The sequence below is a fragment of the Lutra lutra genome, chromosome 7 (genome assembly GCF_902655055.1).
Source record: "Lutra lutra chromosome 7, mLutLut1.2, whole genome shotgun sequence".
Lineage (NCBI taxonomy): Eukaryota > Metazoa > Chordata > Mammalia > Carnivora > Mustelidae > Lutra > Lutra lutra.
Genome location: NC_062284.1, coordinates 84,819,987 through 84,832,381, shown reverse-complemented (window position 1 = coordinate 84,832,381; position 12,395 = coordinate 84,819,987). Strand labels below are relative to the sequence as shown.

At 36.4% G+C, this 12,395-nt stretch overlaps 1 protein-coding gene across 3 annotated transcripts in view; it reads right to left on the bottom strand.

The window, feature by feature from the left end:
* Positions 1-2,876: 2,876 nt before the first annotated feature.
* The window catches only part of PSMA6 (proteasome 20S subunit alpha 6), a 32,313-nt gene continuing 22,794 nt past the window's right edge, over positions 2,877-12,395 (bottom strand). For 2 of the 3 annotated variants that reach the window (XM_047736518.1, XM_047736517.1), the window contains exons 2-7: positions 11,040-11,134; positions 10,453-10,534; positions 9,514-9,669; positions 6,264-6,442; positions 4,948-5,042; positions 2,877-3,101 (exon numbers count right to left, since the gene is read on the bottom strand). In XM_047736518.1, the coding sequence (XP_047592474.1) occupies positions 3,044-3,101; positions 4,948-5,042; positions 6,264-6,442; positions 9,514-9,669; positions 10,453-10,534; positions 11,040-11,134 (665 nt within the window). In that variant the 3' untranslated portion in view covers positions 2,877-3,043. The remainder of the gene's footprint in view (positions 3,102-4,947; positions 5,043-6,263; positions 6,443-9,513; positions 9,670-10,452; positions 10,535-11,039; positions 11,135-12,395) is intronic. The other variant, XM_047736519.1, reaches the window with a different exon arrangement.

The following is a 12,395-nucleotide window of genomic DNA, read 5'->3' as shown; positions in this document are numbered from 1 at the left end:
CTGGAGTCTAGAGCACCTTAAAATTAAACATATTAACATTTCCGCAGAGATAAAATGGTATCAACAGCGTAAAATGGGCTCACAAGAGTTCAGGCCACATTTTGAGGCTAAAGAATTTTAACAGCTTCCTAAATCTGTGGGCACATGATTAGGAACTTGAACTCAACTTATCCTTAGAACAGTTTAAAGGATACTGTATGGAAGATAGGGCCTGCCTCAACACAAGCTACTTCATTACGTGATTCTCTTGCCTTCTTTTTAGGTGAACAGCCTGAACAGCAGATTATAATTCTCCTTTTTGATAACTTTTAATTCACCTCATTTATTGTTTTACCTGCATTTTCTGAAATGTAAAATAAATGGGAAAAAAGTCGTTCTGGAATTACATCTGATTTCAGTGGAAGTGCCTAACATGAATTCACCATTATATAAGCTGTTAAGATTTTCTTCTATTTTGGAAATGCAGTAGAGGGTCAGAACATATTTAACTCAAGCATTTCTTTAAGGGAGATACTGAATATCCTTAATGTGGTAATTTGGTTGTGGCACAAATCTGAATCTCAGATTTGGGATCTAATGAAGGAGACAAGTACCTGGTTTGTTTCCTTATAGCCTAAATGGTTCAAAGCTGTTTCTTCATTGAAAATGGGTACCAAGAGAAGCAAGATGTCTATCCAGATAGCTTCACATTCATGAGAGTCTCAACATATCCCTTTAAATGTCAAATATTCACTTGTATTCTTTTATTTCTTACTAGGGTTTTCCCAATTGCCTTTTGAGTTTTAACATGTCTTTCCTTAGCATTTGTGCAAGATTTCTACATTAACTCTTATGTATCCTAGACTATGTTAAACACACAAAGACAGAATTAATGATTTAATGGTCATACTTAAAATTCTTTCCATTTCTTCCCCTTTTCCCAGTACTTTATTTTTTAAGATTTCACTTATTTGAGAGAGCACAAGCAGGCTCGCCAGAGTAGCCAGCCAACATGGGGCTCCAGAATGGTGGGCTCATGATTTGAGCCAAAGGCAGACACCCGACTGACTGCACCATCCAGGCGCTCCCTTCCAGTACTTTAAAGCATAACTTAACTAATCTAATAAACTTAGAACTCTTTTATATTTTGGGTGCCTGACTGGCTCAGTCAGTAATAGCATGTGACTCTTGTTTTCAGGGTTTTGAGTTCAAGCCCAACTTTGGGTGTAGAGAGTATTTAAAAATAAAATCTTTAAAAAAAAAACTAATTCATCTACATCTTAATAATGTAGAAACTTGTTTTTCTAACAAATGAAGCAATTTTCATTCTCTATCACTAGAAGGTATTTTCTAGCAGAAAAACCAAGTGATTTGCTAATCTCATTCTTGACTCCAGAATGGTGAAGTCAGTCAAGGCTCCGAGGATATAGTTGTTCATTCACAGCAGTAGGCCTGGAGTCTACACATACCTCACTTACAAAATGGCAGTACCTTTACAGAGCCTAGTGGATATGGATGGGTAATCCAACCAGCAGTCCCTGAACTGGAAGAACCTTGCTTCCCCTTTAGGACACTTTACAACTAATGACTCAGCTCTGAAGAGGATGTGGTAGGTGAAGTTTCCTGCTTTTAGCGGTCAGAAGTTCACATGGCCTTGGTGGCTACAGAAACAGGGGCAACTGACTCCAGGGATTTGTACTGGATCAGCAACCATATTCACCTGTGTGAGGCCACCTCACACACCTGGGTGAGGTGAGCCCATCTCACCCACGGCAAATTAGGGCATGAAATGTAAATTCCAAGATTTTTGGATCCTCTAGAACAATTAGTGGTTCAGGCCACCAGGGAATCACAATGGTGATTTGAAAAAGGCTTAATTCAGGGGCATGTGAGAGGCTCAGACGGTTAAGCATCTAACTTTCCGTTTCGGCTCAGGTCATGATCTCATGGGTCTGGAGATCAAGCCCACCTTGGGCTCTGTGCTCAGAGGGGGGGCCTGCTTGAAGATTCTCTCCCTCTGTATACACCCCCCCCTTCACACACTCTTTAAAATAACTAAATCTTTAAAAAATATTTAAAAACCTTAATTCTGTTCAGTAATTATTCTAAATATACCTTTTCCCTTAACATTGTTTATAGTGGCATCTCTACTATAGACTAGTTCCTTAAAGTCTGCTTTAAATAATTTTAAGGCAGCAGAGAAAATACACAGATTCTGCTTTTCAAGCCCTACTGTTTCTAAGGCAACTGCGATTTTTGCTCTTAAAGATACTGGACCTTATGGAGTACAGATTAAATGTGTATCTCAAAACCAAGGAATAAAACAATGCCAATCTTTTTACTATAATTAAAACCTCCGATGGCACTTAGAGTCTAGGTTTAGGAATATTACATCTGAATGAATGAAGAATTGCAAAATAGAGGCCTTGCCTTACATGTCCGCTTACAGTCAGAGCCAAGTTTTGAAACCAGTTTTTAGTTTGCCATTAGTTAGGCCATATAGCTACAGTTTAAACTTCCGCCTATTAAGTTCCTGAAACCAAAGAAACCTGGATCTCCGTCAACAAAACGAGTAAAGCTCCTGTGTGGCGATGGTGAACACTGAACAGTCTGCATGCACCAGAGGCTCCACTTAAAACTAGAGGTGAAATTGGGGCACCTGGGTGGCTCAGCGGGTTAAAGCCTCTGCCTTCGGCTCAGGTCATGATCTCAGGGTCCTGGGATCGAGCCCCGCATTGGGCTCTCTGTTCAGCAGGGAGCCTGCTTCCCTTCCTCTCTCTCTGCCTGCCTCTCTGCCTGCCTGTGATCTCTGTCTGTCAAATAAATAAATAAAATCTTTAAAAAAAAAAAAAACAAAAAAAAAAAACTAGAGGTGAAATTAAGACAGGATGCGATTATTTTCCAAAAGCACTGATTTTATTTATACAGAGTCCTAACCACTTCGGCGGCAGGGCAGGAGTGGGAGAGGTTCCTTTTTCAATCCAGGGGCCTCCATAATGTTGGCCTGTTGTTACCGAACACATAGGCAAGTGGCGTCATGGATTTGGTAAACTAACTACAATGTTTAGTCTCTCTCCGCTAGAGCGACAAGGTGAGCATCAATCTCTGCTTCTGAAAGAATCCTGGAAGGCAACGGGGGGAAACCCACAACCATTTTACTTTTTGAAAACTTTTTATTATGTAAAATTGCAAACACACATGAAAGTAGAATGAACAGATAGTAATGAATTCCTGTGTACCTAACACCCAACTTTAACAATCAATCATTTATAGCCACTATTTAAAAAATCTGTTAGCGCCCGGCTAGCTCAGTCGGCAGAGCATAAGACTCTTAAAAAATCTGTTTACCCACCACTCATCCCTTCGGATTATTTTGGAAGACTTCCCAAATATTTTATCAACTTAATCTATACACAAAAACATTTATTTCTTTGACGTCAGATAAAAAATTTAGGTCTTCTGAAAATAAGTCCTTTTAGTTGCAGTGATGATAGAAAATAATTAAGTTAAATATATAGCTAACTATACATAATCTATTCTATTTCAGCTCCTATGTCAAGAAGCCTTTACATCTTGTATAACTCAAGTTTCTATGAGCTAAGAGACAAGAAGGCACTTCATGATGAACAGATGGTATTTCCCCAAAGAAATCAAATGCTTGGCAACCTTTAATGTGACCTATTACTGCTGGACTTCTAAAGAGTGCAATTTGTCAATGTGACATTTTTTAGTACAGACTGCAGCAATGTAAGTAGTTTATATAGTAGTTGTTGATGCTTATGTTACATATTATAGTTATTATTTAAGCATACTTACTATTACTAAATTTATAAATGATACCAGAACTTTTTGAAGATAAGGTTCTTTGGCTTCTCAGAACCTATTTAACTAATAGATGGAAATAAAAATGTTAAAAGCTATCAGAGGGTCGCAGAATAGAAAAAAGAACTTGCAGGTCCTTTAAGCAGGTCCTTTATAAATTGTTCCTGCTAGAATAGTACTGCCAAAACAAAATAAAACAACTATTTTCTATGGGGCGGGGAGGAGAGGATTCACAATTTTTTTTTAATTCTATGTATTTTTCTTACTTCACTCATGTTTAAATCATTTACCTGCATGCAACAAAAAGAGTAAATTAGGAGGGAAAAAAAGAGCATAGTAACAAGAAACTCTTCAAGCCCCAGTTAAATTTAATGTACCACCTTTCCACTCCATCCCTAACCATGACCAAGTGTCTATATAACTGTGATCTAAGAGTAGATACAAATAATGCATCTATGCATTTATGCATCTGTGCATTTAACCGAAGTATTTTTCATAAGCATATCCAGGTTCCTGGTAAGTAAGCCACCGCGCAGGGTTCTGGGAGGATTAAGTTAAGCACCCAGTACAGATCTGACTCATGGAAGCTGTAAGGTTGATATGCGGAAGTTAGTCTCTTAGTAAGAATAGACAAGCATCCAGCATCTGCAATTCAATTAGCTGTATTCAAAATTTGGGGTTTCCAAAGATCTCCAGATAGGGTCTGATGTAGATCAGTATTTCATACTGCTCTTCAGAGCTCCCCTTAACTAACCACTAAATAATCAAAGCTCCACCTCAAAAAACCAAAAACTACTACACTGGGAGATGAATTTCTATTGGCTTTAGGCTAAAAAAAGGTAAACACTTATGTTTACTTTACTCCTAACATAGAGAAGGTTATTTTATGTTACCTCTAATACAGATATAAAATCACTTAGAAATAAGAAGAAAAGCAGTTACGTCTGTCTTAAAGGGACCTCAAGTAAGTTTTAAAACAGATCTCTTAAGTACTGAAAAACTCTAAATGTAGTTCAAAAAAATGCTCCCTCCCCCATTCCCCACCCTGAGTTGTAGGACAAATGGACCCAAACACCTCTACCTTTCTAAGCTGTAATGTATCTCTTGGCAAACGTCTTTAAGCACTTGGCCGACAATATAACTCACCTGAATTTAGGATTTTCAACTGTAACGACTCCAACTTCTATTTCTGAAGGCTTGAAATCAATTGATAGAACAGTAGATAGGCATGTAATTGCAGTCTGAAAAAAGTACCAACATTAAAATTGTATTTTTCAGAGACTCCAAGATATTCTCTTTCCAAGCTTATTCAAATGAGTTAACCACAAGCTATTCATTTTTTGCTTCATGTTTCAGTGATACATTTCCAAAGCCAAATGTTACTAGCATATATATGAAGAAACGTGCTTATATGAATTTTAGTCATAAATGAAAGGGATCCATCAAACAAAACAGGATATTTACACACAAGAGTCTGTTTGCTTGATGACTACAACAAGCTGGGGACTATGCTAAGCATCTGAGGTGAGAAGGACGACAGGATAAACATGAATGATATAGTCTTCCTTCAAGGAAAATTTACACTAATAATAATTTAGGAATGTATTTAAGGGCTTTGTATCTGATGTGATTAATTACTTATGTAATTATGAACTGTAAGTAAAAAGGACCTTTTATAAACATTTAAAACAGGGCATAGTACCTCCCAGATGAGAACTAGCTTTATATCTCCTGTTAGTATAAAGGAGATAATACTGCCAACCAAACATGAAAGTATTAGACAGCATTTTTCTTCTGTCATTTATCAGAATCATGTTAGAAGTCTTTAGAATGGCTGTATCTCAGCTCCTCCTTTCCAAAATGCACTAAAATTTCTTGGCAGTAAATAAGAGGCTTCTTTAGTCTAAGGTTACTAAATATTTGTATAAGAATTTTAGCTTGTTGTGTCTATTTAAAACGTCCCAATTGTAATGAATAATCCCCTTAAGATCTCGGAGTTAAAGGAGCTCTACTCCAGATAGAACTTCTCTGCCAAGTCATCCTATGAGCATATATTCTGTCACCCAGACGTTTGTTTCCCTGAGAATTTGGTATGTGGCTGTTTTCCCTTTAGGGCCATAAGGGTAACAACTACTAAATTTTTTCATTTTTGCTACCAAGAAGCTTAAGCCTAATTTGAGTCATAACCATGCAGGTCTTAGGCCTTAGTCTTGACTCTTATTTTTAGTTCCAACTTCCCATTTTATAGGTGTTTTGTTGAAAGCACTCTCAAATACATTACGAAATGAGATAAGGGATTAAGTGAATAAAAGCAATCCTCACTGTTCCCATGTCAGCTGACTGACACCAATTCTACTATGAAGCTGACAAACCTGGTTCATGTGTTAAACCAGGAACAGCCTTTATAAACTTCAATTATACAATGATCTTCAAAAAAAGTCAGCTGCTTTTGGCTAACTTACTTCCACTGTCTGCTCAAATGTCCAATCAAATTTCTTCTTCACTTTTTTTTCAAGGAAGCTGGTTGACTCCGTTTGTTTAACTCCTGCTGCAGTGGCTTTAAACCCACAGTAGTAACCTGCAGGATCACACTTGTACACCTGAGGGCCTTGTTCTTCATCTATACCAATTAAAATCATACCTAAAAAGAAAGACCCTCATTAAATATCTTATACCTTTGTACAACACAATTTCTTTTCTCTTAGTATTGTCATAAAGCTGTTGTTGATTAATCTGGCCATCTATTTTAGGATATGTATTTTGTTTTAAAAAACTGATGAAATATAGGTTATTACTAAAGATAAGTTAGGTAACCAAGAAATTTCCATTTCATCAAAGGTTTATCTCAGATGTTTTTAAAATCTGAACTATCACAAGTGTAATTTACAATTTTCTAATCCTTGCTACTACCCAAAACATGTTTCTTTGATCTCCTGAGATATTATCAGTCAATAAACTTGGAAAGCATATTTTTCATATACTTTCTTTTAAAAAAAATAATAATAGCATGTTAAATATTCTACTGTAGGTTCACTTACTTTAAACTTCACTAGTTCTTTAATTTAGCTGGCTATGGAAGACTTTTTCTTTTTTTTTTAAGTTTAAGAGCTTAAGGTTCTTAAGAATTTAGGATTCCAGGGAACTAAAAGTGTATGGACTACACCTTAGGAATGCTGGCACCAAGTGAAATACAGAGGCTACTTCCTTATCTTCACACTGCCCACCTTTGATACTACTGGTGTACATTCCCCTAGTGTCAAGAGAAATCAAATTCCAAATTCTGTACATACAGTTTTGTTATTAAACATCTAATCATGTTACTTTTTTTTTTTTTTTTTTTAAGATTTTATTTGTCAGAGAGAGAGGAGCGAGAGTGAGCACAGGCAGACAGAGTGGCAGGCAGAGGCAGAGGGAGAAGCAGGCTCCCTGCCAAGCAAGCAGCCCGATGTGGGACTCGATTCCAGGACGCTGGGATCATGACCTGAGCTGAAGCAGCTGCTCAACCAACTGAGCCACCCAGGCGTCCCTAATCATGTTGTTATAATGACATAATTAAAACAAATATCACCACCAAACTTCTTTCTACTCAGCAAAGCAGGTAATAAAGTATTTAAAGAATGGCTTAACTCCTGAACCTCTTTTATATATGCCTCATTTCATAGCGTGTTGCACTTCAGGGATACTGTGTTGTTTGTCTGTTTGTTTGTTTGAAAACAAAGGTTTGTAACCACCCTGTGTTGAGCAAGTCCATTTTTCCAGTAGTTGTTTGCTCACTTTGTGTGTCATGTTTTGGTAATTCCTGGAATATTTCAAACTTTTTCATTATTATTATATGTGTTATGGTGATCTATGATCAGTGATTATGACTTGCTGAAAGCTTAAATATACCAACATCTCTAACAATAAAGTATTTTAAAATTAAGGTATGTACATTACTTTTTAGAAATAATGCTATTGCACACTTAATAGATTATACCATAAACTTAACTTTGATATGCACTGGGAAACCAAAAAATTCATTTGACTCACTATATTGTGATATTAGCTTTACCACAGTGGTCTGTACTGAACCTGCCATTATCTCCAAGGTATGCCTGTAGTGCCCTCTCTTTTAAGATTCAGTATTAACCAATTACTTTATTCACTTTTATAGATGCTACAATGAGGAATTTTCAACCTTGTTTAATTGATAAACATTATGACAGTAATCAGGTATCTGTGTTTTATTCAAAGGTTATGTCACTCTGTAATTTTCTTTACATGTCATACTTGCTATACACAAAGTACATGGCAACACAAAAGAAGTACCCACTTACTGCTTGCGGGGAACACACACTTCTCTACTTTGGGTCTTGCAAGATGAACAGGGTTTCACAGGTGGTAAGGACACGAAGGGCCATCAAGGCACAAGGAACAACACATACAAAGGCATCAAGACAAGAAAGGCAATGGTACACCCAGGTGATGACAAAAGACCCACATACTACTGGCACTTCAGGTGAGAAGGAAAGCAGGACATGCAAGAGGCTGCTTGGGAATAAACTCTCAGGGCCTTGCACATCATATTAAGGAGTTTGGAATTAACACTGTATTCGAAGAGGAATGGGTTTTTCTAGGGAGCAACAATAAAAATTTGAGTTAAAAAAGATAACTATGTACCAACATGGAAGACGAGGAAAGAGTGAGGAGGGAGAGAAGAGACAAATAAATTAGGTGGCAAAGGGAAGAGATGAAGAAGGACCAGATATTTGAAGGTGAGGCTGGATGACTGAGGAAGATGACCAGGGAAGGGGGGTGAGCACAGGAAAGAGACACTGAGGATGAAAGCAGGAAAACAGCAACAATTTCAAGTCTGAAGTATCTGCAGGACACAGAGGGAGGGACTGGGCTACTGCCAACGTGGCAGTGACTAGCTGTATATAGGTAGTAAACGAAAGCATGAACTCAAGGGTGAGATCACCCAGATAGAGCCAAGACGGAGAGAAGGAACACAGAGAAAATCTGGTGAGCAAAAACATCTGAAGGAAAAGCAGAAGAGGATGAGAGTGAGAAAGAATATCACTGAATAAACTGAGGGAGCATTCTTATCTGAGAGTTAAAAAATAGGGTCAGATGTTGAAGAAAAGCTTTACGCGGATTGCTTTAATTCTCATAAATGACACAACACAGAAACAAATGTGGCGAATTTTTTTAGGCTAATGTATTACATTAAATCTAAAAGCAGCAAATCTCCTCTCTCTCCCAAGAGAATTTACTTACTTTTAAGAAATGTAATGTATTCTAAAAATATGAATCAGAGGAACATGTATGTGAGCCTGATTCTTCAGGGTGGTCAAAATAAAAAAAAAGAGCTACACTGTTAAGATGCCAATTTAGGCATTTCCATTGAAAGCATAATCTGGAATTGCAGTAAAACCTCCATTACAACAGTCCAATATAACAGTGACTCAGATCTTTCAAATCACATACCCTTAAAAGAAATATTTTGGTAAAAAATCTAATAGCATCTAGAGCTTAAAAGATAATACCTAAAATACTATTGTGAAACCTACCCTTCATTGCTGATTTAGTATAAGAATTCCTCAGCTTATATAATTTCCAAACCACATGTTCAGAACCCAAGTGTTTCTGCAATAACTTAATTCATGTTCTCTAAAAAAAAAACTACCATGTAATTCATCAATTCTTTGGGAGTCATCTTAGCATACTTACAACAACCAAGAGGCCTCATTTCAGCATTCTGTGTGTAGACCTGAGAAATATCAGCAATCCTTTTGCACAGCATGTCCACAGGAATCTCATAGCCATACTTGTATTTCCAATTAGCTGCCTCATAGCGTGCCCTCTGTACCTGGGATCTGCTGTCAGCTTAGATAAAAAACACATAAAAAACACAAGTTTATTACTTTAGAGGAAAGAGTGAACCTCAAAATCAGATGATTTTCAATTTTCCATATATATGTATACGTATATATATATGTATGTATATATTTATATAAATATGTAAAATCTCCACTATGACTTGCAAGAAGCAGAAGTGGTCCACTCTGGTTTTTTCTATCACTACTGAATAGTCAATGACTCAGCAACACGTACATGACAAAAAAGGAAAACATTTTTAAAAGATGGAGTTCTACATATAGCACTGTACTTTCATGCTAAGCCCTTCAACAGCTGTCAAAATAGTTCCTGCATGTGTCTAATAATCCCCAAAAGAACAAGTTTTAAGGAGAGAGAATAATGTTTCTTCTGATTTTTTCTGTAGGCTTCAATTTTCCCTTGATTTCAGAAAATAGAAACTCAAAGTAATTTCTATAATTCTCATTCTCTTCTAATAGTGTCATTATTACCAGGTTTGAAATATATTTACATCTCCTTAAACTATTAACTACATATGAAATAAATGTCTATGACAGGGGCCTCAGCCCAGTTTCCCTGACAGCAATAGCAACAGAGATCTAATTCTATAATACTTAAGATTTCAAAACATCTTATAATACTCTGAATATACTGACATTAGCCTTGGAAGACTGCAAATCTACTCCTACTATCTGCAAATGAGGCACTAAAGGAAGCTTTTTAAAAATTAACACAAAACTCAAAAATAATTTGAATAAAATAACAAATCTAAGTAGAAACTGAGCCAATTACCTGTCATTCCTGTCATCACACAGCCAATGTTTTCAGTTATCTTGAATAAGTGAGTCACTGTGCTGGAATCCAATAATTTGTCCTAATGAACAAAATAAATCAAGGTAACTTTTTAAAAATCAGAGGTCTCTGTGAAGGGATAAAAAATACTACAAAATTATAAAAAAATAATAAAATACTATAAAATTATAGTGATAACCTATATAATAAATGTTCTCTATTCAATTTATAGATAAAACTGGTTTTTTAAAAAGGCAGGGAGGAGACTCCATCTTCTTTTAGATGACAGGTTTCCTGTGGGCAAGAACTATAGCTCACCAAAGCCTATTCAAGGTCCCTGAAGACAAAAGATCTAGAATTCCCATTGTGCTTATAATCACACCACAAAGTTCAATATATTAACTGTCTACTCAGCTAAACTACCCATAGCTACTCAGTAGATACTTGTTGAATGAAACAGAAAAGCAGAGGCAAAGCAGGAATAGTAATGTGAATGTATGTAGGTAGTCATATACTTCTGTGCAAACTTGTAAAAAATCCTTGCATTATATTCCATAATAATTGGCTACCTGGGCAGTATTACTTACAGGTACTTTCTTCTGTGTGACAATTACTGCACAGTCTTTCCCTCTCACAGCTACCGATGTAAGGCCACCCTGGTTAATAGCCTTAAAAGCATATTCTGGAAAACAGAATTGTGTTTTTAAAAGGTGGAATAAATTATTAGATTTATGTAATGGCATAAAAGCGGTCATTAAAAAGAATGAGCTAAAGCTGTATGATCTAACACAGAATGTTGTCCGAGACAAGCAAAGTCAAACTAATAATGATAATAATAAATCATAGTTAAACCAACTCCATTTTGTTCCATTTTAGTTTACTGTAATCATTTTCATCAGGCTAAAGTACCAAATTTCTAATAAAGAATTAATATATCATGTCCTATCTTTATCAATTACATATTATCATTTTATTTTAAAGATTTTATTTATTTAACAGAGAGAGAGAAAGAGATCACAAGTAGGCAGAGAGACAGGCAGAGAGAGAGGGTGAAGCAGGCTCCCCACTAAGCAGAGAGCCCGATGTGGGGCTCCCTCCCAGAACCCTGAGATCATGACCTGAGGTGAAGGCAGAGACTTAACCCACTGAGCCACCGAGGTGCCCCACATCTTATCATTTTAAAAGTCTGTTTTGTGGACATTATTTTTACCAAGTCTGGTTTTCCTGGGTCAAATTTAGTTGCTCTAAATTTTCAAGATTTACTACTGCTGTTAGTCTGACTATATGCAATTTTAACTGCTGTCAGATTATTCTGCATTGTTTTTTTTCTCCCTACCGAGTTAAAATTTTCTGGATCACGGTTTTCCAATCTTCATGATACCTTCAACAAGGATCCTTGAGTTTGTCTATGACAAGTGCAGATTGTGCACTTCCAGCTGCTGTCAGACCACTCCCTAGGTTAAAACAGATGAATCAAAGTGGTAGCATGCAAACAAACGACTTTGGCACCATGCAGTTTGGTTGACAATGGTTGCCTCTGGAGAGCAGAATTACAGACAAGACTATTCCTTTCTATGCTATGTATTTCTAGAATATTTAAATCTCATTTAAACATCTATTTTGTAATTATAAAGACAGTAGCAGAAATACATGCTCACTGTAGAAAACAGAGGGAATACAGAAGATAATGTAAAGAAAAAAATTACTCATAACTCCAATCAATATCTGCATTTTGAAATAATAGATATTTTTAAAATTCTGTCAAGTAGTACTCTGGGCACTGGGTCTGAAGCCTGGCCTCATCATCTCTTCAAAAAGCTAACTGGTAACAAGGATCAGGTGAAACAAAGATACTACCTATGCCAAAGAATTTCCTTTAATTGGAGCTATAATAAAAACCACTTATCAATTATTTCTAAGTAGCTATATTTTGAAGACAGAAA